General features: G+C 35.1%; 1 protein-coding gene across 3 annotated transcripts in view; it reads left to right on the top strand.

Annotated features, from left to right (window-relative positions):
* Positions 1-27889, top strand: part of RTTN (rotatin) — a 185632-nt gene that overhangs the window by 29178 nt on the left and 128565 nt on the right. For all 3 annotated transcript variants that reach the window (XM_037738129.1, XM_017527523.2, XM_037738130.1), the window contains 10 exons: positions 7390-7602; positions 9458-9570; positions 10292-10418; positions 14427-14552; positions 15077-15193; positions 16128-16267; positions 19340-19511; positions 22376-22475; positions 24211-24299; positions 24679-24796. In XM_037738129.1, the coding sequence (XP_037594057.1) occupies positions 7390-7602; positions 9458-9570; positions 10292-10418; positions 14427-14552; positions 15077-15193; positions 16128-16267; positions 19340-19511; positions 22376-22475; positions 24211-24299; positions 24679-24796 (1315 nt within the window). The remainder of the gene's footprint in view (positions 1-7389; positions 7603-9457; positions 9571-10291; positions 10419-14426; positions 14553-15076; positions 15194-16127; positions 16268-19339; positions 19512-22375; positions 22476-24210; positions 24300-24678; positions 24797-27889) is intronic.

The following is a 27889-nucleotide window of genomic DNA, read 5'->3' as shown; positions in this document are numbered from 1 at the left end:
AGGTTTCTTACATAGGTATACACATACCCTGGTGGTTTGCTGCATCCATCACCCTGTCATCTACATTAGGTATTTCTCCTAATGCTATCCCTCCCCTAGCAACCCACCCCCCTTCAGGCCCCGGTATATGATATTCCCCTCCCTGTGTCCATGTGTTCTCATTGTTCAACAACCACTTAGAGTGAGAACATGCTGTGTTTGGTTTTCTGTTCTTGTGTCAGTTTGCCGAGAATGATTGTTTCCAGCTTTATTCATGTCCCTGCAAAGGACATGAACTCATTCTTTTTTATGGCTGCATAGTATTTCATGGTGTATATATGCCACTTTTTTTTATCCAGTCTATTATTGATGGGCATTTGGGTTGGTTCCAAGTCCTTGCTATTGTGAATAGTGCCACAGTAAACGTCTGTGTGCGTGTGTCTTCATAATAGAATGATTTATAATCTTTTGGGTATTTACCCAGTAATGGGATTGCTGGGTAAAATGGTATTTCTAGTTCTAGATCCTTGAGGAATTGCGCCACTGTCTTCCACCGTGGTTGAAATAATTTACACTCCCACCAACAGTGTAAAAGGATTCCTATATCTCCGTATCCTCTCTAGCATCTGTTTTTTAAATGATCACCATTCTAACTGGCGTGAGATGGTATCTCATTGTGGTTTTGATTTGCATTTCTCTAATGACCAGTGACGATGAACTTTTTTTCATGTTTGTTGGCTGCATAAATGTCTTCTTTTGAGAAATCTGTTTATATCCTTTGCCCACTTTTTGATGGTGGTATTTGTTTTTTTTCTTGTAAATTTGTTTAAGTTCCTTGTAGATTCTGGATATTAGCCCTTTGTCAGATGGGTAGATTGCAAAAAATTTTCCCATGCTATTGGTTGCCAGTTTAATGATGGTTTCTTTTGTTGTGCAGAAGCTCTTTAGTTTAATTAGATCCCATTTGTCAATTTTAGCGTTTGTTGCCATTGCTTTTGGTGGTTTAGTCATGAAGTCCTTGCCCATGCCTATGTCCTGAATAGTATTGCCTAGGTTTTCATCTGGAGTTTTTATGGTGTTAGGTCTTTACTTATTCACTATTTCCTTGACACATAGAATATTAACAATAGTTTCTGTTACTGCTTCAGAAATTATTTTCTAGTTAGCATATGTTAATGTCATGGAAACTTTTTTTTTCTTGATTATTCAAAATAGTGTTAGCAGTGCTTTAGTTTCTAAGTGTTAATCTAGTTGGTTTCTGAAGACTGTCCTATGTTTTTGTATTTGTTGTACTTCCTGTACATTACTGGTGTGTTTTGTATTTTAGTAAGTTATGGGATTTTTTTTTTTTTGGTCACATGCATTTCTCTTGAAGGTATCCTACTATTTCCTTTCTGACAGCAACTTAATTGCTTAATATTTTTATTTTAGCAACTTATCAGAAGATTTTCAGAAGACACATCTGGTAGGATTAAATATCCTGGTTTTTTTTGATTCAACTAGTTAATATTTGGTAATTTGTTTTATGTCTAAACTTAACCATATTTGTATTTTGAGCTATGTAATATATGATTTCATACCTTAATATGTCTTTCGAAAGTTGTTTTTTTTAATTAACATGTTGCTTTAGCTGTCTTTCACAGAACTGCTTCTCTGTCTGCGATAAGAATAAACTGTCTTCTGCGGTAGTCTTTATTCTAGTACTTTTCTTTTTCCTGCTTTTCTATTTTACCTGGCCCTTTCTTAAGCTTTATTTTTAACTTTTATTCAGAAAATAAGATGTTCATTTAAAAAACATTTTAATGTACAAAGAATAAAAATTCATTCATAATTTCAAGTTAATTTTGAGGCTTTTTCTTTTTTGCTTTAAGTCAAATTGAGAACATACATAAAAGTTTTTTATTCTTTTTTTTTTTTTTTTTTTTGTTTTTGAGACAGAGTCTTGCTTTGTTGTCCAGGCTGGAGTGCAATGGCACTTTCGTGGCTCACTGCAACCTCTACCTCCCAGATACAAGTGATTTTCCTTCCTCAGCCTCCCAAGTAGCTGGGATTGCAGGTGTGAGCCACCACACCCAGCTAATTTTTGTGTTCTTTTAGTAGAGATGGGATTTCACCATGTTGGCCAAGCTGATCTTGAACTCCTGACCTCAGGTGATCTTCCCACCTTAGCCTCCCAGTGTTGGGATTACTGGTGTGAGCACTGCACCTGGCCTATTGATTCTTTTTTTTTATTTTTTTATTTTATTTTTTTTACCATTTGTTATTATCTAACATATATTTTTTATTTAATTAAACACTTCATAAATTTTAATGGCTACTAATATTTTACCAGAAAGATGTTCTATGATTTGCACAAGGATTCCAGAAATTAAGCTTTTAGGTTTCTTTTTTTTTTTCTTTCTTTGATATTTTGATAACATTATGCTGAATTGCCGCATACACGTTTACTCATATTTTGGATTCTTATATTCCTAATAAGGGCATTACTAGATCAAAGGTTGAATGCTTAAACATGTTTTTATTATAAGCATAATTTAAAAATGTAATAGTTCCACAGGTTTTACTGTTTTTACTAAAGAATGGATAAAAAGAGTAGGACACAGAAAAGATAATTGTGAGAGTATATGGCGGGGAAATTATTAAAAAGAAGCACTTTTCGAAAGTGTCAAGGTGGTATCTCTTCTGTGTGTTGCTAATCAGTTTCTGAAATTGTTCACTGTTAGTTTAATCAGAACACTTAAATTTTTAAATGATTTAAAAAATGCTATTAGAAAAACATTAATTTTGCAAAGGCTTTTTTTTTTTTTTTTTTCATAAACATTCAGTAAAGTACATAATTCAGTGCTTTTTCTACTAAGTGAACATATCTGTCTTTAAAAAGTGACCACCCCCATAACAGAAAATAGAATGTTACCAGCATTCCAAGGCCCCTTCCCATCTGTTACCTCTCCCTCCTTCTCTAAGCCACACTTCTTTCTGACTTCTGTCACTGTAGATCAGTTGGCCTGTTTTGAATGTTGTTTAAATGAAATTATAAAGTGTGTATTCTCTCCACTCCTTTTCAAGGTCCATAACTATTGTTGCTTATAGCATTAATTTGTTAACTTTTATTACAAAATATTTCATTGTATGAAGTCTGTTAAAGATGATTTTAATATGTGTAAATTTCTTTAAAATCTTCATGCTGTGTTTTTAAATAAGAGGTTATCTCTGAATGTTAGCGGTAAAAGTACCTCAGATCATTCAGACATCAGTGTTTTGTGGTGTACTTTGATTACAAAAAGAAAGGAGTGGCATACTAAAATGCAGGTATGGGAGAAATTATGAAAACTAGAAAACTATTCCCTAGGCCTCTTTGTTGCCCTTAGTTATTAAACATTTACAGTTTTGTTTCCTAGAATTCTATAGAGCATCTAGTCCAAACTCCATTTTCTAAGTATCACTTATATACTAAATGTATTATCAGGTGATCTGGGAAAATTAGTAAAACATTGCATTTTCAGTATAATATTTTGCTTTAAGGAAAATATCACTTGTGTTGCTTTTAATTTTTAACTTGTATTCACTAGTCATTATGTTTCTAAAGTCCTTTTCTGTTTTGACGAGTGACAATTTTTCAAGGCATGAGCATTAAGAATGGAAGAATTCCAGTCTTTTAAGACAGGAATTGAATTTAAAATATGGATATCTTAACTAATATTATATAACTGAAAAATTAGTGGTGCTACAATTGCTTGTTATTAAGTATTGCAAATAATCTATGGGTCAGAGGATTGATGGAAAACTTATCAGTTGCATCGTGTTTATTTTTGGTTGTATTTTTTCATTTACGTGCATATTTGGACAGGAATCAAAATAGAAATCAAAAATTTATTTTACGCTAGAATAATGTAAAGTTAATTCTCCATGCTTTTTTTTTTTTTTTTTTTTTAAATGGTGGTTTTTTTTTTTTTTTTTTTTTTAAAAACAAATCAATATCTAATTTTTGGTACTTTATAACTTGGAATTTTATTAGAATAATTTTGATCATTGTGGGAGATTGTAGTTAAGGTATTTGTTTTTAGATGATTATATTTGTTTTGATTAAGTACTTTAAAATGAGATCTAAACAAAAATGCTCTTTCATTGCTGTTAAATTTCTGCTTCGGTTTATATAATGTAAGATTATGCTGCCCTCTGTCTGTTGCTAGCCCACTAACAATTGAAGTAGAATTTGGACTGTGAAACTTTTTGCCTATACAGTGTTTTTTTTTGAGTTGTCACTGACCAAATATGTAATTTTGATGTTGAAAATAAATATGAATCTATGCAGAGATTTCCTAAATTTGACAAAATGTCCTCTGAGGCCTGTTTTGAAACTGATATTTGTTGATTTTAAATGATTTTGGAGAATACTCACGTATAGGTTAAAATGTTATGTTGGTAATCTTGTGAAAAATATTGTGGTTGAATAAACTAAATTGGTAAAACAGATGAAGGTAATTTCCTTGGGAAAACATATGGGAAGTAAGAGCTAAAAGGCCCTGTTCTGGAAGCAGAAGCACACAGCATCCTAGGAACTGCTGCTATTACTCTTTCTTAGCTAGCGATGCTGACTGTGGGTAAGGAAGAATTTCTAACACAAGGTCTTTAGCTTGTATAAAAAATCTAATCACCTGGTGAAACCAGTTGAGTGACTGAGAGCAGTGCTTTTCAAAAGGTAATGTGCACACAGATCACTTAGAGATACTGTTAATCACATCTTACATATTCTGATTCGTCAGGTGAAGGGTAGGACCTGAGAGCTGGCATTTCTAACAAACTCATAGAATTACGCCATGGCTACTGAGTGGCTAGGTTTAGAGGAAACATTTATAGCTCTTCCTCCCAATGCACATGAGATGATGTTGCTGATTATTTTTTATCTGATAGGGATGATGAATTTGCACTGAAACAGCTTCACTTTTAGTTCCCATGACCTGTGACTAATGCTTATATATGCAGAACTATCTTAGATCTGGGGTGTAAATTGTGATTAGTCCATTGGGCCACATAAGGATTAGCTGATGACATTAGCATGGGGCTTTGAGTTGTTGAGATAGCAAAAGTTGCAAATATGAGTATGCAGGGTGAAATGTTAGAATTCCTTTGTAGTGAAGTGAGAAAAGGAAATTAATATTTATCGGGTGCTGTATGCCATACACTCTGCTTAATGTTCGTTTAATTCTCACAGCAGCTGTTTTTCTGACTAGAGTCAGAGAAAACTCTCTTAAACTAGAACACACTGCCTTTAGAGGTAGCTCCACTAGGATTTACTATCTTAGCACAGTGCCCAACTCACTAAATCGCCTTTGCTAATTGCTCTTTAGTTTCCTAACTCTATAGGAGTGAAACCCCAGGACTGACTATAACCCTCATGAAATATCATCCCATTTGTGATCTTTAAGTGCCATCTATTTGTTGATGCCTTCCAAATTTATACTTCCAGACCACACATATCACCTGAAATCTAAACTTGTCTTCACTTGGATAACAATAAATATCTCCAACTCAACACGTCCTGGACTTCATGCTTTGCTTTTCCTTCCAAATATGTTCTTCCTATAGTCTTGCCTGTCTAGGTAAATGGCATATGTAGATATGATCCCTGAACAAAATTTGTCATTTATCCCTTGAATATCTGTACAGAATCTGAAATATCTGAGTTAAACCCACCATTCTGTCCTGCCTGGATTATTGCAGTAAAGTCCTCCTCTGTCTCTCAGCTTCCACTTTTGCACATTACCATCAGTTCTCTACAGACCTTTTTTGATACTGGTTTAAAATGTTCCAGTGGCTTCTAGCAGAGGACAGGTCCTTCTGATGACCCAAAGCCTTACCTCATCTGGCCCACCACTCCCCTCTGACTCCATTCCTCAGAACCAGCTATACTGGCTTCCTTGCTACCAAATATAGTTTTTGTAATTGTTCTTCTCTGTTCTATGAACATTTTCCTTAGATAGCCACATGGCTCCTGACCCTTCCAGGGTTTTACTTAAATGCCACCTAATTATCGCAGCCTTCCCCTTCTACTTTAGAGAAGTAGCATTTCCCTGCCTCCACTCCCCACGACTTTATTCCTCTCCATCTTCCCCATCCTGTTTTAAAAAAATGTTTTTAGCCACACCTAACATCTTATTAAGTATATCGGTTTACAGTCTGTTTTCTTTAGTGGGATGTGAGCATCATGTGAGCAGAGATTTTGTTTTGCTCTCTGCTGGGTTCCGAGTACTGGAGAGATGCCTGGCAGATAGTAGAGGAACACAGTAAGACCCAATTAATATTTGCTGATTGAGTGACTAATAGGTGAGCAGTTAATTAAGCTTCTCCCCCACTCACATGACAGAAAAAGGTAGTTCTTCACAGAATAATGAAATTTCTCTTGACTTTCTAATAGCTGCTCTTTTACTAGTCTGGAAGTTTGTCGTGTCTATGTAATCTAAAATTTTGATTTCTGTGGTTTCTGATCTTTATTTAGCAACTATATTCATTTAAAAGTATTGTTGTTCAGCTGATTCAACTCTTAGACTTTCAGGTAGTTAATGATTATCCTTGAAATAGGTTATCCATGAAATAAATCATGACCAAACCCATTTTGTAAAGGCAGCATTTCAACTGTAATAGTGAGCCCTGTCAAGAGATTTTCTCTGAACGTTGAATTTTTAGTCCTTTTTATTTCTTTAATTGATATTTAGAATCCTGTCACAAAACTAGAACGATTTAAAAAAAAAAAAACCATAGTTCTTTCAGTTTTAAATCAATTGATTTAAAGTCTGTATTTCATTTGGGCATATTGATTTTATACTAATTAAGGGACTATCTTCTATGAGTATTTTAGAACTATTTAAAATATCATATTGAATTTCCCGTATCCCCTCTAAAAGACAAAACCAAAGAAAAAAGTCAGTTTCATTTCAAATCAATCTATAGCTATACTTGATTTAGTGTTATTAATATGTTGTTCATAAGCTCTGTCATGCTCCGCTATGGGATGGGAAGGGTTCTTGTCTTCAGTTTATTGGGTTATTGTGGAGGTTTGTGTACATGTACAGAAAATACTTAGGGAAAAAGGCCTCATGCCTTAGTTCAATAGCAGAGGTTTAAACAAGGTGTAGGACTCAAAGAGAGAAGTTGGTTTGGGGAAGAAGAAAGTATCCTGGGCTTTGAGAAAGAGTTGATATGTGGACTTGAGACATTTTGTATCGAACAAAGACATAGAGGTAGAGGTAGATGATGTGTTGGGAAACGGGATTTTCTTTGGAAAAAGCTTCAGTTTTGTGACAAAGAATTGTAAAAAATGAAGTTGGATTAGATTATAGCCCACCATGTTTCTCTAAAAGGAGATTTTTTTTTTTTAAACAAAGCTTTATTTATTTTTTTAAATTCATCAAGGCAAGCAAGTTTTTACCAGAGCCCATGTCAGCAGCGTTATTTCTCCTTTCTTTGGACATGCCTATTTCTTTGGAATATCCAAATATTCATGAAGCTGTTGTGGCCTATTTGGAACAGCTGAATTCTGAAAACTACAGTATTTATAAACAAACTGCAGAGGCCGTTTATTCAATTGAATGCACCTGTAACTTCCTGTCTGATATTGAGAAGGAGGTAAAAAGTTTTGTTAATATATTTTTTAAATCCCTCTGACATATTTAGAAAGTTTAATCCATACTTTTCAAATTGATGGACATATAGTTAAATTGTTACAGATGGGATACGTTATTACTGAGTTGGGTCAGTTATAAATAAACTGTTATTTAACAGGTTAAAGTAAGTATATGATTTGTATAGAAGTAAAACAAAGAGTTTAATTAATGGTGAATATTCCTAATATCAGTGATTTACAAAAAAGTGGTGGTTATTACAAATGTCTTAATATTTAATAATGAGTACCTCTATGAAGTGACTTACTGATATGAACTGAGTGACAGTTGATGTAACCAAAATTATAAGGGCTATTTTAGTGCTTACTTGCAGACATATTTTTGCCTTAATATTTTGTATGTACATATTACATATATATGAAGCCTGATTTTTAAAAAGTATTAAATAGTCATGAACTACATTGTTTATAATGTATTAGGATGACTTTAGGGCAGTGTTACAGCAATAATTATTTTTCAGTATTTATCCCTTTTGAAAATAATATTAGAATATTAGTACATTATCAATGAAAGGGTTAATGGGTCTTAGAGACAGACACTGATACAGTACTTGTTTACTGTTTGAAATTAACAAAATGGATCCTGGAGATCTTGAGGAATTAGGGATAAAATTCTTATTCATTTGACGCCTACAGTAGAATATATCTGAACCTGTTTATTGTCTTCGAATTTTTTGTATTTTGACAGCCTCCTTTGCTGCCTAGGCTTTAGCCTTGATCTCTTGGGCTCCAGCAATCCATCTGCCTCAGCCTCCCAAGCAACTAGTACTACAGGCACATGCTACCACACCTGGCTAATTTTTAAATTGTTTTGAAGAGATGAGGTCTCACTATGTTACCCAGGCTGGTCTTGAACTCCTGGCCTCAAGCTGTCCTCCCACCTTGGGCTCCCAAAATGCTATGATTACAGTGTTAGCCACTGTGCCTGGCCTGGAACTTGATATTTATTATTTTTCTTATTTGCTACTATAGTTTTTTTTTTTTCTTTTCCTTTTGCCACATGTTAATACCACTGGCTTCTTGTTTTCTCTGTGATAGAATTTTGAATTGTGTCTTTACATTGAATTATTTCTATGGACTTTTTATTTTATTTTATTTATTTTTTAGACAGAGTCTCACTGTGTCTCCCAAGCTGGAGTGTAGTAATGTAATCTCTGCCCACTGCAACTTCCGCCTCCCAGGTTCAAGTGATCCTCCCACCTCAGCCTCCTGGGTAGCTAGGATTATAGGCATGTGCCTCCACACCCAGCTAATTTTTTGTATTTTTAATAGAGACGGGATTTCACCATGTTGGCCAGGCTGGTCATGAATTTCTGACCTCAAGTGATCTTCCCGGCTCAGCCTACCAAAATGCTGGGGTTACAGGTATGAGCCACTGTGTCCAGCCTCTGTGACATTTTGCATGGTCACTTGATCATACATGTATTGAATGTCCTGTATGTTCCTAGTAGTCAGGCTGTTACAAGAGGCAGGTTGATAATAAAATACATTAGCCCTGTTTTTATTAGGGGAGGTAGAGCCAAAAAGAAGTAGTCACAGAACCAGGCAACTTGATTGTTAACTTTAAGCTTACTCAGAGTTAAATAATAGAAAGCCTTATGTGGCATTTAGCTAGGGAATTTTGCATTTCTCCTCTAGGCTGACATTTTTAGATTGCTTGGTGAGAAAATGGGCTTAAACACATATAAACAATCTTATGGTCTCTGAATGTTCTAATTTCTTGAAGCTGCTTAGTTAGCTGTTGAGAATTTTATTGTACATGAACTTGACATTTATTGTTCCATTCTGCTTCTTTTTTAGGGAGAGAAGGATCTCTTAGAATTAGTGGAGCTGGCGGATCAATCCTTGCGTAGCTTTTCCTATCATCAGCATTTCCCCCTGATAAAGGAAATCGTCAGCATTTGTTCAAAGATGTAATATTTTCTTTCTTAACGTGATTATATTATTATTGGACACTTAGGGTGTGTGTAAACTTAGAAACAGTGAAAGTGAAACTGACCTTATATCTTTGCTATTATTATTTTTTAGTTGCTTTTGTATGTCTGACTTACAGGCTATATGTACAGCTGCATTAGGATACTTAACTGTTATAGTCAAGATTAAATTTAAAAAATGTCATGCCTGCAATCAAAATGAATAATTTTTGGATTTTTATACATTTGTTTTTGGTATCCATCCAGACTATTCACACACATTGTTTGTTTATCTTTAAAGTTTTAATTAATAATTTAAATTGAGAGTTTTGTAACTTTTATTACTTTGTACCTTTTCCTTATGTGGATTTTTAGAAAACACTGTGTATTGGTTAATTTATTTTGAGGACATCAGCAAATTTCTATTTAGAACTAGTGTCTTCATCGCTTTTGGAAAGAATAAATTCTGTCATGTGTTAAACATCAACAGAGTATAGGTTTTTAAAGATATTTTGGGTTTTTAAAAATACTCTTTAAGAAAGAGGCTTCTCTACCCTGAAATAGATAAGTGTTCAGGTAAGTACTTGCTAATATCAGTTATTTTTAATAAGATCTCAGTTTGAGGAATTGGAGTAGGAAGAAATCCATTCCAGTATACTTTGCAGTCTTTTGCTTAGTAACTTATTTGCCTTGGATGTCTTGGTTTTTACTTTTTTATCAGCTGGAAATCTGCACAGGCCAGTCCATTACTACAAGGAGAAAGTCAGAAGGTGCTTCTCCATATGTTGTCTCACCCGTTGCCACAAGTGAAAGTTGAAACTTACCATTGCTGTCTGGAAATCACTAAGGTGAGGTTTTGTTTTTTTGTTTGTTTGTTTGTTGTTGAGACAGAATCTCGTTATGTCGCCCAGGCTGAAGTGCAGTGATGCAGTCTCAGCTCACTGCAACCTTCGCCTCCCAGGGTCAAGCGATTCTCCTGCCTTAGCCTCCCGATTAGCCGGGACTACAGGCATGTGCCACCACGCCCGGCTAATTTTTTCTATTTTTAGTAGAGATGGGGTTTCACCATGTTAGCAAGGATGGTCTCGATCTCCTGACCTCATATTCTGCCCGCTTCAGCCTCCCAAAGTGCAGGGATTACAGGTGTGAGCCACTGTGCCCGGCCTGTATGTTTTGTTTTTGAGAACAAATAGTAGCCTCTCTTGTTATACCGTCAAACTTAAATTATTGATCTTTTGTATGAAATATAAGAACTATATCCCATAAAAATAGATGATAATTACTAGTCAATTCTGGAAAATTTGTACTATTAAACTTCCTTAACTTAGTAAGTCCAGCAATTAAATTGCTTTATTCGAAGTTTCATTAAGATTTACATTTATGTAACATTCAGATAATTTTTCCTATCACTAGGATGATAGGAAAAAAAGTATGTCAGAAATAAATACATATGTGTCAGTCTTGAATTTGTTTTTCAAAAAAATGTTAGTAAGTTTGAAAATTCTAGATTTTAATATACTATAGTCTTTATAACCAAGTGTCATACATTTGGTTGCAAAAATTTAAAAGCTATTTTTTGTTAAAACTCACCTTAATATCCTAGTTGTAAAAGGGGAGAAAATAAAAGAATGTGAACTTTCGTTAAATGTTCTCCTTGTTAACTATTTGAAAATTTATGTTAGTTGACACTGTTCTTGCAAAATATAATTGTGATTTTTCTTTTCTCATAAAAGTTACTCGTCTGTATAGTGCATTGTGGTTTTAAAAAATTGATTAAGTATTTATTTTCAGGGAGTTACAATAATCCAAGTCAAAAGCTCCAAATGATGAGATTTCTTCTAGCTAGCCTCTGTGTTGTAAAGATGTAGTACCTTGTACTACATATAAAGATATAAGGATTTGTAATGGTATTTCACCTTAATCGGCTATGTCTGTGATACGTTATTATTCCAGTGTCTTCTGGTAAACCTCCAAGGCATTGCTGCAGCTCTACCTGACCTAAATGTAGGAGCAGGCTGCTAATGTGTAGGTTACTTTTTCTGAAGAGGAAAGTTAGCTTTTTATGGTAAGACTTAACTTTCAGGACGGTATGATAAAGATGTGAAATAGCTTTTAAACCTAGGGATGATTAAATGGTGACCACTTCCATGCTACTTGCATCTGACATTCATTTAGCAATATTTACTGGACACTTTCTGTATGCTAGACTGTAGTGATACAAAGTACAGAAAAGAGCCTTGTCAGCAGAGAGCTTACCTTCTGATAGGGGGGAGAGAGAGAAGTATGTAATAATTTAAAAATATTCTTTAAATACACAAAAAGTATGTATTTATATATGTGTGAGTGTATATATATGTGTATAGTTTTCTTTATAACATATGCAGAATATGTGTATATTTATAATTTTCTTTACTACACTATATATGCATTCTATGGACATAGGGTTTTAAAGAAAATAATGTTGTAAAGAAAGTAAAAGGGCAAAGGAATAGAGAATGACTAGTAATGTGGACTAAATTTATGTAGGCTGGCTAGGGAGGGAGAATTTCTAGCCAGAGGAAATAATAGGTGAAAAGTCTCTGCTTTTCAGGTGAGAATGTACTTTGTGTGTTTCACAAACAAAAAGAAGGGCATTATAATGAGATAATAGACAAGTGATACCAGATTGGGTCTGAAAAGTAGGCAGGGTGCCAAACATTGTAAAGCTGTGAATTTTACTGTAAGTACAGTGAGATACTTTGAATGATTTTAACGTGATCTGATGATCTTTCTGAAAAGACCACTCTCACATTGCGTGGGGAATGGATTGTAGAGGGTTAGAATGGAAGCAAGAAGACCAGTTGCATTTTAGCAGCCCTGATGAGATGTGGTGGTGTAGGGGAGATGAAGAGAAGGAAATGAATTTAGGATATATTATGGACCTGGAGCTAATTGGTCTTGCTGATAATGTGAGTAGGAGATACAGAGTGATCAAGGATGAATTTTAAGAATTTGGATTTAGCAGTTGGATTGATGTCCCAAATATGGGATTGTGCATTGGGTAGAATTCTGTTTTGAACGTAAGTTTGACATGCCTTTTTTTTATATCAAGTACAGATGTTAAGTGACTGTTAAATATAATAATACTAATAATTTCAGTGGTAATGATAGCAGCTAATATTTATTGAGCATTTACTCTATGTATCAAGTACTTTTATGTGTATATTATCTCATTGAATCCTATAGCTCTGTGAGCTAGGTACTGTCTCTTTCTGAAAACAGAGATATTTTGAATTTGTCCAAGGTCATTCAACTAAAAGTGGTAAAACTGGGCTTTGAACCCTGATCATTTCACTCCAAAGCCCATATTCTTAAGTATTGCACTACACTACCTTTGGAGTGTGGAGCCCAGATGAGGTGTAAAATTTTCAGTTATCAGCATAGAGATGTTATTTAAGCCACAAGCCCTGATAGGATCAACTACTGAGAGACTAGGGAAGAGAAGGCCTTCTAGGATCTAACCAGTTAGAAGTTGGGAACAGAGGGAGTCAGTAGTGGAGATAGAGGTGAGAAGGAAGAGTCAGATGAGAACAGAGATGAACACATTGGATTTGGCATCACTGGGGTTGTTGGTGTCCTCTACAAGAAGCTCCTGTGGAATGGTAGGGACATAAGTCCTGCTGGTATTGGTTGAAGAGGGCCCGGCAAATATGGAAGTACCAACTGAGGACAGTGAACTCTTGGGAGGACTTGTGCTGGGAAGGAGAGCTGAAAAATGAATTGTTATCAAGAGGGGGAAGCCAGGGCCGGAGACACATTAGAATGTGTCATATGGTGATTAGAATAATAGTGTGAAGAAAAATAAAGGTGCTGGAGAAAAGTAAGACAATCTGAGGGAGTGAATCTTGATTTCAGAAGGGTATAGTCACAGTTTAGCTGGTAGGTAAGTATCTTAAGGAAGTAAGTGACAGCTATTGTTATTAAGGCTAAGGCTAGATCTTTGAAAAGCTTATAATACAAAGTTGCTGTCTGTGGCATGAGGTTAATAGATGAAAGAAAAATGATGTATGCATATACGTATGTGAGTGTATGTAGGTACCTTTTTGACCTTTGAATTGTTGGTAGTAGGAAGTAGAAATTTGCAGAATGAAAAAAAGTTGTATTCATGTAACTCATTATTGATCATATTTTAACCTTCTATGTTGTATTTAAATTCTATTAACATTTCAAGTAGCTTCCCCCCCACCTTAAATAGCTGCTAACAAAATATTATTCTCTATCACATATTGAGAAAAAAATTTCTGATAGTTACTCTAAGTGATGGTTCAAAGTAATTGTATTTTAGGTATATAGCTATATTGATGATAACTTTATATATATCCTTGATATATATATGTGTGTGTGTGTGTATGTATGTATATATTTTATGTGTATATATGTATATATTATATATGTGTGTGTGTGTGTATATATATATATGTATATATAAAGTTATGTCTCCCATAACTTTAGTCTTTTCATGTTGAATTTTTCTTTCTCAACCTTTATAAGTAAAATGCAAATGCTTTAGGATAAGTTTATTATTGTGTTTATGTCCTTTGTGACTATCATGATGAATAACTTTGAGAGATTATGGTTGTCTCAGCCATTTGTTTACTTAATTTATCATTATTACGCTTTTTGGCAGAAAGTAATATATATCTCATACAAACTAAGAAACTGTTGGACAGGAGACTCTTTTTCATTCTCTATTATTAAAGAAGGTTTAAATGAAGTAAAAACTAAAATAGAAATTGGATCATAAATAGAAGAAAGACGGATCTTTTGGAAAAATCAGTGTTGCTAATTTAAAAATACTTTTTAATATTATTTTACAGGAATGTTTAGGTGTTCATAATGTTGCTAAACCTGTGTCTTCACTTTGCAATGGAATTCATTTTCTACTTCATCCAAAAGTTCTGTATGAAATCTCTGTATTTGGCATTCAAGAGCCCAAAAGTGAGGTATGATGTTAAAAACAGTGAAAAAAATTACTGTAATTTACTCAGCTAAATTGAGGTGATATTCTAATATAGTTTAGATAGCATGGTGAGAAACTAAAAAGAAACCTGTCTTTGGTGCATTGGTTCAGTTAAAGTGTTATTTAAATAAAAACAAACATTATGTAAAATGTGGGAATAAAAATACAAAACACACTTGATCTCAAAATATTTACATCAATTTACTTACATTTTTCATGTAAGATGTTGAGAACTGTACAGTACAGAGAGCTATACTAAGCAGGTTATTTCAGTTAGGGAAATTTTTACTCAAGGGAGAAATGTACATTAAAGATAAAAAAGTAGAAATCATTAAGGAAGAAAAAATAAGAACAGAATGTAAGATGATGCTATGAGAATGTGAACATTTGGAGAAAGACATGTTAATTCTAGCATCTTTCCAGATGTTATGAAATGCTACAGTTATGTCAGGTGACCTAGCAGAACATCTCATTTGACTCGTTTATTGGGTCTGTGGTGTTGAGCAGGTGAACACTGCTGCCAAGGCCATTCTGTTATACCTGCTTCAGGGACGACTGATGATGACAGCACTGACCTGGAACAAATTTATTGAATCTCTCTGTCCTGTCATTCCAGTACTGCAGGTATTCTGTGAAATTCACCTTTTATGATACCATTTATCTTTGGCTAGGTCTGATTGATTTAAACACATGCAAACAGCAAAACTGTCATGTTGAGGGAGAAATGAAGAGAAGCTGTGAAGGTGCTGTGGATGAGTGAACAGGAAGTGGGTGGCTGTCTTGTTTCTGGCAGAAAGTTAAGGATATATACAGACATATTTGTCTGTATATATTTTATGTATCTGGGTGGGAGGTTAAAAAGTGAGGTGCAGGCACAGCACTGACTGTGAAAAATAGAACTCAACCTCATACAAAGGCTTTTAGACAGAGCTAACCATGCTTTTTAAGCAGACCTTACAAAGCTGCCTTGCTTCATGAATTCTATCCATGCATGTATTAAGATTAAAGTGATACTTTAATTAACATGCTCTTAGAAACAGCTTTTTTAAATTTTTTTACGCAATCCTGGATATTAAAGGAGTCAGGTCCCTGTCTCTTTTGGATGAAAAGGTAGAGTTCAGAATGCCATCATAGGCACAGTCTTGTTTTAGAAGAGAGAGCCCAGGCCTTGTGCCTTGAGATGGACAGGGTCCTATTCCATGGGTGTGGCATTTATAGCACTCCATCTTCTTAGGGTGGGATGGGCTGAGGATCTTCGAGGCGCGTCACCGAGTGAAGGTGCCACTGTTAGAATCTTAAAAAACAGAAAGTCAGCAAGTGTCAAGAAGGTTAGCATGTTTTCCTGAAGTTCCCCTGTATGTATGTGTATTTTCTTTTAAATACAGCTTTATTTAGGCTCCTTACCTCATAGAGCTTATTTTGAAAAATTACTATTGTATTCAACTGCGTCGAAAGACATTTATGAGTTGCTTGACAGGACAACACAGTTCTTGTTTTTAAGTTGAAAAGTTAAGTATAAAATTAATCAATGATTTCTCTTTAAAAACAAATCTGTTAGGGCTATGCTGACACAGAAGATCCTTTGGGTAACTGCATTCTCCTTCTAAGCAAAGCAAGTTCTGACACAGGAGAAGAGATCCTTCCCTGTACTACCCGGTTAAAGTTCGTGCTGCGACTTTTGCTAGTGAAAAAGCCATCGTGAGTACAACATAATCTTTTGAACATTTTTGTTTTGAAGATTAATGAAAATATGTAAGAAAGCGTGATAGTTATGTTAATTTGAAATACAACTAAATAATTTTTAAGGGGGGATACTACATTACTAGAGGAAACTAATGCATGAAACTAAGCAGATACAACGTCTTTTATGTACGTGCTGATGTTTCATCCATTTTACAACTGAGTTATCTCTTGCCAGAGCAGACTGTGTTATAGCACTGCTAATGAGTGCTGTTCAGTGGTACCCTAGGCAAGTTGGAGAGCCATGGAGATAAATAAATGGTAAAAATTATAGTGTATTTCCATCTTCTCTTTAGAAATTGTTAGCCTCCCAGAGTGATCCTTTTGTAAACATCTGTTCTGAATATTAAGTTTTTCATGAGTGTAGTAGGCCACTTGTCTCATATCCCAGAGTTATGCAGGTATTTTAATCTCATTTATGTGTGTTCTTACTTGGGAAACCGAAAACGTATCCTTTCTATAAGCATTGTTTTAATTAATGAAAAGAAAGAGAATGATACTGTTTTTCTTCCTTCTCTGTCATTGCAACATGAATGTTTTCTGTTGTTATTTTTAGGTAACAGTGGTTAGATTTTCCCTTACTGAAAGAAAAAAATGCTTAGAGTCGAGATGGATAAGCAGAGATAAAGAGCAGTAGTTGGTTGAAAAGGCTAGGAAGAACGGACAGACATTCTTTTGGCAGTGGTTAATTTGTGTTTTCCAAACCTTACATCAAGAAAATATAGCAGCTTATTTATAGACAGATTATTGGACTGAAAAATAAGGAAGTAGGTGGAAGTTAACTAAACCATTAAGAGAATGGAAGAAGGAAGACTATAGAGTCTTTAAAATAGTGTAGTGTAGAGAGTGATGTTATGGGTGATACAGGAAGAAGTAGGCGGAGGGAGTTAAAGTGCTTGTATTCTCAGGGCTTGTCTTCTACACATGTAGAGGAGCTGTTCCTTGTTAATTAATGTGCTAGTGTGGTACTCTTTACTTGAGCAAACCCCCAAATTTGGAGATTCAACACAATAGGGGTCATTTCTTGTTTGCTTTTGGGGGCCCAAGGCCCTCAGTTTAATAAAGAATTTTAGGGCAAGCCATCCCCAGGGGGGTAGGGTAAGGCAAGGCCAGACTAAGATAATTCTCTACTATCCAGAACTTAAAACAATTTTAATGACATATTTGTTTTTCTTGTTTTTTTAATTCTACCCTATCCCACCAACACATCCATAAACTTTATGTAGGCAAGAACCCTGTTCGTTGGCTAATCTTTATATCCTCAGAACTTCATAGAGTACTTTAAACATAAATACACAGTCATGCATTGCTTGATGACATGGGTGCATCCTGAGAAATGTGCTGTTAGGTGATTTTTGTCCTTATGTGGACATCACAGAATGTATCTTACACAAACCTAAGTGATAATAACCTTCTATGTTCATACCTAGGCCATGCCATATGGCCTGTTGCTTCTAGGCTGCAAACCTGTATAGCATGTTACTGTACTGAGTACTGTAGGCAGTGTAACACAGTGATGTTTGTGTATCTAAACATAGAAAAGGTTTAGAAAAATACAGTAATATAATTCTGTGAGACCACCATTGAATATATGATCCACTGTTGACTATAACATTGTTATGCAGTGCATGACTATACTCAAAAAATATTAAAAGAATTACACACATGTATAGGAATAACCAGATTCTGGCATCCTATGCTAAACCTAAAAAGACCCTAAACGTATATATACCAGAGAACAAGAGGCATAAATACATGCTTTACATATCTCATCACTAGCCACCTTTTCTAGGGGTTATACCTGTCTTTCAACTGACAACCTCAGATATTGATTTAGATATCGTTGGCTTAGGATGTAAGGAACGATGGAAAACTATTAGGCAGGTGTTTAGCCTTTCTAAGCTCTCTTGAGGTAACTTACAAATGGAGAGGGGGAAAGTTTACCTGATTTATTAGTCCTCTGGAGATGATATCAATTAACGATATTGCAGTAGATGCCTACTTTGTGTTAAATTCAGGAAGTATTTACTGGGTGACTTCTATATACCTGTGAGCTGTGGGAACGTAGCAGCACACAACACAGACATGGGCCCTGCCCTTTCAGCATTTAGCACGTAACGGGGAATGTGCTTTTATTATCAATTATTCTTTAGTATCAATTGTCATAAAGTGAGATAAAAGTTATGATGCAGGGGCTCAGGGTGGTGGGCCTACATACGGAAGGCAACCTGCTCTAGTCTATAGTAGGAGGGCCACCCTAAGGATGCATGTTTTAATTGCTGTCTTATAGGTAGTTCTTAAAACCTGGCAACTTGTATTGCTTAGAATTTGTCTGGTTTCCAGGTAGCTCAAGAACTCACCAGAGGAGAAAAAGATACATGGTTGACTCAGTATCTGCCATCTCAGTGATCTTTGTCCACTTGATGGTTTTTCTGTTTCTCTGTTTCATTGTTTAGTGGCATACAGTATTTACTCTTTTCTTGAAAAATCTCCCACCTCCCCACTCAGCTGTCCATATTCCTAATCCCTTCCAGATAAAAAAAAAGTATTTGTATTTTCACATTTGACAGGAATATAAGAAGATTCTCCTACACTGTAGTGTTGTCACACTTTAGTTGTGAGCATCATTACTCTCCTGTGGGTTCATCTGAGGGTTTGGTCTCTGGTCCGGGGCCTGTGATGCTTTTTACGGTTGAGAATAGATCACTAGATTTGAAGACAGGAGTTATAGATTTAATTCACAGATGTACTTATTGAAGTTTACTGATATTTAATCTCAGTGAGTCTGTCTCATTTGTAGTTATTATTTTTTGCTCCTGATGTTTATTTTATAACTATTATATTGAATAAATCATTATGGTTATATATCAAAGATTTTTTTGTAGAAAAAGTGAATTATTACTAGTAATGGCAGTATAATTGTGACTACTTATTGTACTTTGTTGATGTATAATTATTTGTCTTATAAGCCCTTTTAAAATGGACATTTGTTTATCACAAAAGTTCGACCTAAGTACTTTGTGTTCTTAGGGTCCGTGCACTCGCATTAAAGCTTTTAGCATTCCATCTTACCAGTGAAGAAGGGGCTGATACAAAGCGCCCTCTAATAGATGCCAGAGTTCTCTCCAGAGTTACTAACTTATTCATTGTGAAGAAGCCTATTGAACTCAAACTGGATGACAGAAGAGAGCTGGTTATTAAGGTGACTATAACTTTTGAGTTTATTACTGTGTGGTAATTTGATACATTTTTATATGACATATTTTATATGACATTCTTTAGTTTGTGTATGTCCTGGGGTGGAAGAGAAGTATAGGGATTCAGGGCTGGTTTGAGATTGTGTTCTGGCTTCATCCGGCTTCTGGATACATTGATTTATTGCAATGGTCCCCGACCTTTTTGGCACTAGGGACCAGTTTCATGAAAGACAGTGTTTCCGTGGATTGAGGAAGGAGTATTGTTTTGGGATGATTCAAGTGCATTATATGTATTGTGCACTTTATTTGTATTATTATTACATTGTAATATATAATGAAATAGTTGTGCAGCTCACCATAATGTGGAATCAGTGAAAGCTCTGAACTTGTTTTCCTGCAATTAGACAGTCCCATGTGGGGGTGATGGGAGAAAGCGACAGATCATCAGACATTAGTTATATTCTCATAAGGAGCAGACAACCTAGATCCCTCACACCTAGTTCACAATAGGGTTTGCACTCCTATGAGAATCCAATGCCTTGGCTGATCTGGCAGGAGGTGGAGCTCAGGCGTTAATGAGAGCGATGGGCAGCGGCTGTAAATACATGTCCCTGGATTAGGTAGGACTGTACCTATAGCATGCTAGACTGATGCAGAATTCTATAAAGAAAGCTGTCCAGTATTTTCATGGTTTTATACCTTCTCATTTCACTTGAAGTTTGCAATCTCTCTGTTTTGTTTTAGACTAACTCTCTAAGGCCCGTAGAAGTATGGTAGAGCCACATGTAATATGATACTTTATTTGTTTTGTTTTGTTTGTTTTTTAATGGGGAAACATATTATGTTCTTCTAAACTGAATGTTCAGGGCTGTGTGACGGTGCTGTCAAGAGGATTGGAGAGTCTTCCACCAGCCACATACCAGTTATGGTTGGAACTTCCCTGAGTCCTAAGCCATTGGTATTAACTCCTGTGTCCTGATGTATGGAGACAGGTGGGGAGGGAGCATTATGACACGTCTTCTGTGAGCCCATGTTAGGACTGGAAGATAGCAGTGAGTAGGAGAAAGGAGCTTCATCTTTGTTATTTTCTTGTCCCTTTTTCCTGATGCTGGTTTTGCCACCTCAGACTCTGTCCTAGCCTGAAGTGACAGAGACTTGTCTGGGGGGAAGCTTCGAAAGGGGCTCTGGATAGCAAGTCCCAGAGTGCTGTCTGCTCTAGAGTCTTCTAAGAGAAAGAATGGAAGGGTCCATGGGAATACCAGCTGGTGGCTTCCGGGAGCAACAGACTTGAGTCTTAGGGAAATCTTGAGTCTTAGGTTTGGGTCACTCTTCTCAGATTAGCCTGGTACTACCTGTAAAGATGTTAGGGAACATGGATGTTTTCTGTTACCTTTGTAAGGTTGCTAATGGATTAATGGGTTATGAATGACTTCCTAGCAAAGATGTATATTAAGAAGAGAGGGGCTGGGTGCAGTGGCTAGTGCCTGTAATCTCAGCACTTTGGGAGGCTGAGATGGGTGGATCATTTGAGCCCAGGGATTCGAGACCAGCCTAGGCAATATGGTGAAACCCTGTCTCTACTAAAAATACAAAACATTAGCTGGGCTTGGTGGTGCAAGCCTGTAGTCCCAGCAACTTGGGAGGCTGAGGTAGGAGAATCACCCGAGCCCAGGAAGTCGAGGCTGCAGTGAGCTGAGATTGCACCACTTCACTCCAGCCTAGGCAACCAGAGTGAGACCCTGTCTGAAAAAACAAAACCAAACAACACAAAAACTTACTTGACATGATGACTCTGTTTTAGAGCTTAAGTTCCTTCTTGACCTACTGTATAATTCTTGCAAATTTTATTTATTTATGTATTTATTTTAAACTTTTATTTTAGGTTAAGGGGTACATGTGCAGGTTTGTTACATAGATAAACTCGTGTCATGAGGTTTGTTGTACAGATTATTTCATCACCCCGGTACTAAGCCTGGTACCCAGTAGTTATTTTTCTGATCCTCTCCGTCCTTCTGCCCCCACCTTCAGGGGGGCCCCAGTTGTTCCCCTGTTTGTGTCCCTGTCTTTTCATCATTAGCTTCTACCTGTAAGTAAGAGCATGCCGTATTTGCTTTTATGTTCCTGCGTTGTTTTGCTAAGGATAATGGCCTTCAGCTTCCTTCATCCATGTTCCTACAAAAGACATGATCTCATCCTTTTTTAAGGCTGCATAGGACTCGATGGTGTATATGTACCACATTTTCTTTATCTAATCTGCCAATGATGGGCATTTAGGTTGATTCCATGTCTTTGCTTGTGAATAGTACTGCAGTGAACATTTGCATGCATGTGTCTTTATGGTAGAATGATTTGTATTTCTTTGGGTATCCAACTTCTATAAGGAACTGAAACAAATTTGTTAGAAAAAAATGAACAACCTCATTAAAAAGTGGACAAAGGACAGAACAGACATTTTTCAAAAGAAGACATATATGTGGCCAAAAGGCATAAGAAAAAAAGCTCAATATCATTCATTAGAGAAATGCAAATCAAAACCGCTGTGAGGGACCATCTCATATCTGTGAGAATGCCAAAAAAATCGCTAAAAAATAAAAAAATAACAGACACTGGTGAAGTTGTGGAGAAAAGGGAATACTTATACACTGTTGATGAGAGTGTAAATTAGTTCAACCATTGTGGAAAGCAGTGTGGCAATTCCTTAAAGACCTAAATATAGAACTGCTACTCAACCCAGCATCGTGTGAATTTACGTGTAAATATGTTGGTTATATAAATAAGTTGACTTTTTTAGCTTTTGTTCATAGGGAACAAACTATAAAATTTTATTGGAGAAGTGGAAACAGATAATTTTTTTTTTATTGGTTTGTAGTTGGAGACTGTTGAAAAAGTATATGAAATCTTCATCTCAGATGATGTTGATCTTGTTTTGAGAAAGTCAGCTGCCGAACAGTTAGCTGTGATTATGCAAGGTAATGTTTTCTAAGGAAAATAATTGCTGTACTGCTGATAATAGAATTTTAGATTGCTGTATGGTACTGGCAGGGTTGGCAACTATGGTTTATGGGCCAGAAGACAATCCAGCCTCTGGCTTTTTTTTTTTTTAACAGCCCTCAAGAATGGTTTTTCCATCTTTAGAGTTGTTAACAAAACCAAACCAAAACCAAAGAATATGTGAGAGACCATACATGTCTGTCAAAGCCTGACAACATATTTATTACCTGATTCTTTACAGGAAAAGTTTGCTAACCCCTTGTTATTATTTGACCAATAAAATGCCATTTGATAGAATGACCTTCTTTTAAAAATATTGATAGGCTTCTGAAAGTGAAGTGCATGTTCCTTTCTCAATTTACCGAGTGCATGCATCATATTTTCAATTTGTGCCATCTTGCTTAGGGGAATTAATCAAATAATACCTGTTTGGCAGGTAAAATAAAAATAGTACACTGTAGCTATACCTTTCCTTAAAAAGTTTATTTTTAAAAACAACCAGTATAATCATGTTTTGTTTGTTTGTATAATACAATAGCTTTGTTTGTAGTGTTATTCCATAGGCTTTTGTCCTTTGGGTTAGTTTTAAATTTTTCCCCATATGTGAAATATGTACTTTAATATTTATGAGAAATGATAACTTTGAGTTTATATAAAAAGATTTTTGTGGTTAGCACTTCTTGTCTTGACATTAGTGGAAACTGGGATGAGAGAGTAATTTGAAAAAGCATATTCCACGTATTTGTAGTTTTAACAACAATAACACAGACCAGAAAATGTGGAAAGCCCTGGTTAAAAAAGATCAAGAAAAACCCTGTTAAAGAGTATTCCTTCAATATTGTTAACATTAAAAAATATACTGTATAATTTTTGTATGCACTGTATTGGGGGGCAATGGAAATTTTTTTTAAAGTAGCAGCTAAAGATTGTTACAGTGATAGCTACCACTTCAATATCTGTGTGTGTGTGTGTGTGTGTGTGTGTGTGTGTGTGTGTGTGTGTTTCCCAGTGAGAATATAGGATAAAATTTGTCTGCAAGTTGTTAAATACTTAAAATGAATATATAAGCAATTACAGTTTTGGGCTTTGGTAACTTTTGTGTGTGCCTGTGTGCATGCATATAAAATTTGTGTGTGTGTATACAAAAGTGTTTTTATTACAAATGTAATATGTGAATATGTTTATTAAAAAGAAGCTCATGTTCTCTAGAAATATATGGAGTTTATTATAATGTTGTTTCTTTTATATTTGCCATTAATAATTTGAGGTTAGAGATTTTTTATTGATAGAAAAATGTTCATGTTGCAAGTCATATTTTACACATGAGCTTGTGGAGGATTATAAACATTTGAAGGTGATAAATTTGGAAGAGTCAGTGACATAAAGAAGACAGTTTGCCACGTGTAAATATAAGGATTCATTTGTACACCTAAAATTCTGGTAATTTTCAGAGTCAGAATTGGTTCACCTAATTCTTTTTTTAAACTGTTGTTTTTTATATTACAGAAGTTAAAATATGCTTTTTACTTAAACATTTTTAAATTGGACACATGTATATAAAGTAAAAAATTTCATTCTCTAATGTCAGCCTCAGGTCTAACTTTTTAATAGTCTGAAAGTTGTGTGGATATCAGTTCCGTGTACTTTAAAATATGTTTTTAAAACTTCAAAGATTTTTTTTAACTTTTAATAACCTTTTTTTTTGCTCTGCAGATATTAAAATGCATGCTGTGGTGAAAAAGTTACACTTAACTGACAAAATAATTCAGTATTTAAATGAATGTGTGGGTCAAGATGGCAAGGTAAGGCTGATGTACTTCTAGGCATTGTTTTATCGGTTGTTTTTATTAATCTGATCTGAAATTGAATTGAGCAGAATTTATATGAGTACTTGGATTTTAAATCCTAAGTAACACCTCCTATTTCATTCATTGTTTAAAATTCTAAAAGTGGAGTCTCTATAAAGGAAAACGAATCTTAAAATTTCCATAAGATAGGTAAGCAGAAGTATACACAAAACTTAACTTTCAGTGGAAAGTAATTCTCAGTATCTACTTACATTTTAGTTTCACATAATTTTGATGAAAAAGCATAAAATTTAGAGTAAGATAATATTGTTATGTTTGATCTCACCTGATAATTGGCAAAAATAAAATAGCTGTGTTTTCCCTCCTGGACCAGGTTGTAGAATGTTTGGTACAGCCATGCCTGACACTCTTGAGGAAGCTTTTATGTGGCGATCCAGTCATGCGTGTTTCCCTCGCACAACAGTCTTCTGTTTTGACACTGTTATTCAGAGGTAAATAAAAGAGAATCTGCTAATAAGATTATTCTTCAGTTTTAAGTGTTTCTTCTTTAATTGTAAGTCACATTTGCTTTTACTAATAGAACAACAGCATTTATTAGTGAAAACACTACTAAAAACTAATCACAATGGAAAACATTTAATATTTTTGTGGAAATTGCTTTATAGTCCTGTTACTGAGTGGACTCTAGAGCTGAGAAAAGCTGAAACCTCTGATTGTTCTTTGCACCTTGATGTAGATGTCATCTGGTGCTCAGATAGTAAACTATTATCTATAAAGAGAGAAAGTTGCAGCTGCTGTTATTACTGTCTTCTTTCTAATATCTCTTTCATCTTTCTTGTTTTGATTGTGCCTTTGGATCTTGTACATTTTGTCTGATTATTTCATTTGACAGGCATTAAGAGTATAGACTCAACTTGTGTGGGTGGACACTAGACTATCCTAAGCGACTCTGAGCCTAAATTGATTACATTCTGTAAAGTGTGGGTTTTAAAAACCCGTTTTAATTTGATTCTAATTTAGTAAGGTATTAGATGAACACACTTCATATACTTTTGTCCTGCTTTTGTTCTCTTTTTTTTTTTTTTTTCTCCTCAATGGAGACCCTTGGTATTATTTTGTACTATTTTCTTTCTTAGAGGTTTAGGCCACTGCTTTTTAGTATTCTACAAGAGTCATGTTGACCAAGTATCTGAATGTGCTTCATCTTGTCCGTTATCAGGCATATAGGAGATAAGTGAGATTTATGTTCAAAATATGTTGTTAGAAATGGTCGTTTTCTTTTAGAATTTTTTTTCCTATTGACTTCTGCTTGCCAAGTGTAACATGCAGTTTATTTAAGTAGCAGCAGTAAAACCAGGTAAAGTTCTAAACAGATTCAGTGTGTTTAGACTCGTAACATTTTGAGTAGACTGTAACATTTTTATAAGTTTGTATGGACTGATCATCTCAAAGAGCAACAGTTATGAATTTTTAGTTTTTTTTAATCCTGTTATAAATAATTGTCTTCTTAACCTCATTCAGTTGAATTTAGTTCCTAGTTTACCTTTTCATTTATAATTTTTATTTAAATTATTCAAGCATGGAACTAATTATGAACACCTACTGGATTCAAAGACACATTCCAAGGCAACATAATCTATACCCTTTTCAGTATTTCAGTTTTTCTATTTCATTGCTGTTTGTGGAAATTACTTTCAACGTGTCTGAGAATGAATATAGTGTCTCCCATTAATGGATTTAGTTTCAGGAAAAGTTATTTTTATTTATTTATTTATTTATTTATTTTTGAGACAGAGTTTTACTCTTGTCACCCAGGCTGGAGTGCAGTGGCGCGATCTCAGCTTACTGCAACCGCTGCCTCCTGGGTTCAAGCATTTCTCCTGCCTCAGCCTCCTGAGTAGCTGGGATTATAGGCGCCTGCCACCATGCCCAGGTTATTTTTGTTATTTTTGTTATTTTTGTTATTTTTAGTAGAGGCTGGGTTTCTCCATGTTGGCCAGGCTGGTCTCGAACTCCTGACCTCAGGTGATCTACCCTCCTCGGTCTCCCAAAGTGCTGGGATTACACGCTTGAGCCACCGTGCCCAGCCGAAAAATTAATTTTTAACCAGCTGCTTAACCAAGAAAATCCGTTTCTCAGCAAACATTTATTAAGCACATGCTATGTGCTAGGTACAGTGCTAGGCTTTTGGGTTATATCGATGAGAATGGTAAATGATCCTCATGGAGCTTACAGTAGAGTTGGAGATGTTGACAAGTAAATATACAATACAGCACAATAATACTTTTAGTTGGGGATTCCTGGTGCCAGAGGACATTCTGGTTAGATTGGTTGGTGAAAAGTAGCAGAGATTGTTTCTAGGAAATGTGGCATCTGAGATGGAATTCCAAAAATGAATAGGGGATCAAATAGACAAGATCAGCTTCTAGATAGAGGGAGCCATCATTGTGTGTATGGGAGTTGGATGTGTTTGAGATGGAGTTGGCTGGATTTGGGGAGCGTGGAGTGAAGGGAAATGATGGGATGAGGCAGGGAGGCAAGTTCGTGCAGGGCCTGGAGGGTCTTATTAAACAGCAGTGAGGAGCCGTTTAGGTTGTTAAACAGGGGAGTATGTGTTTCAGGAAGATTATTTCTGTAGCATGGATAATGGATCAAAAGAGTACAATAATTAAATAACTTCTCAGATAACATTGCTTGAATCATGAACTTTATGTTATGGCAGACTTCTATACTGTATTTCAGTGTTAGAAATTAACTTAGAAATCATTTATTATACCATCTCAGTGTGAGGTCTAGAGAGATTTAGCAACTTGGCCAAGGCTATAACGAGAAAATGGTTATTGGGTTATTTATTTATTTTTGCTGCTGAGAAAAAAATCCAAACTTCCTTACGTTTGTTTGCTTTTGTTTTAAATAATCAGAGACCTATACATCCTTATTGTAAAAATTCAGGCGATATAGAACTATCCAAATTCCAAAAGTTTTCATTTTCTTCTTTTTCTCAATTTCCCCAAAGAAGACTGTACAGGTTGTCATTAGGAATGTATTATTCCGAATGATCTTTTCTACACACACATGTAGTTTTCATTCTGTATATTACAGTATTGTGTTACTTACTTTTTTCAACTGGAAATATAACTTGATTATCTTTCCATAGTATTTCATGTGAGTATATATTCTTCAAAAACCCTAAAAACTACTGCATTGGTGTTTCAGAATTTCAGTTTGCTGTATTACTGGGTATTTATTTCAGATTTTTCACCATGACAGTAATCGTGTTGTGCAATCATTTTTGTGCATACAGTATAATTGGAATTCCTAGGTCAAAGAGATTTTATGAGATGATGGTTAAGTTCCTTTCAAAATCACTCTCACCGAAGGTGTTTAAAAATACTTATTTTCGTTATAACTTTGCCAACACTTAGTATGTCGCATTAATTTTTTTTAATCTTGTAGGTGAAAATATATTGTTATATTTTCTCATTTTAGTTTTAGTGAAGTTGATTATCTTTTCATGTATATTCAAATTTCTTTTTTTTTTTTTTTTTTTTTTTTTTTTTTTTTTTTTTTTTTTTTTTTTTTTT

Source organism: Cebus imitator, unplaced genomic scaffold, assembly GCF_001604975.1.
Source record: "Cebus imitator isolate Cc_AM_T3 unplaced genomic scaffold, Cebus_imitator-1.0 Scaffold49, whole genome shotgun sequence".
NCBI lineage: Eukaryota > Metazoa > Chordata > Mammalia > Primates > Cebidae > Cebus > Cebus imitator.
Note: the sequence above shows the minus strand (reverse complement) of the source record. Positions and strands in the feature narration are given on the sequence as shown.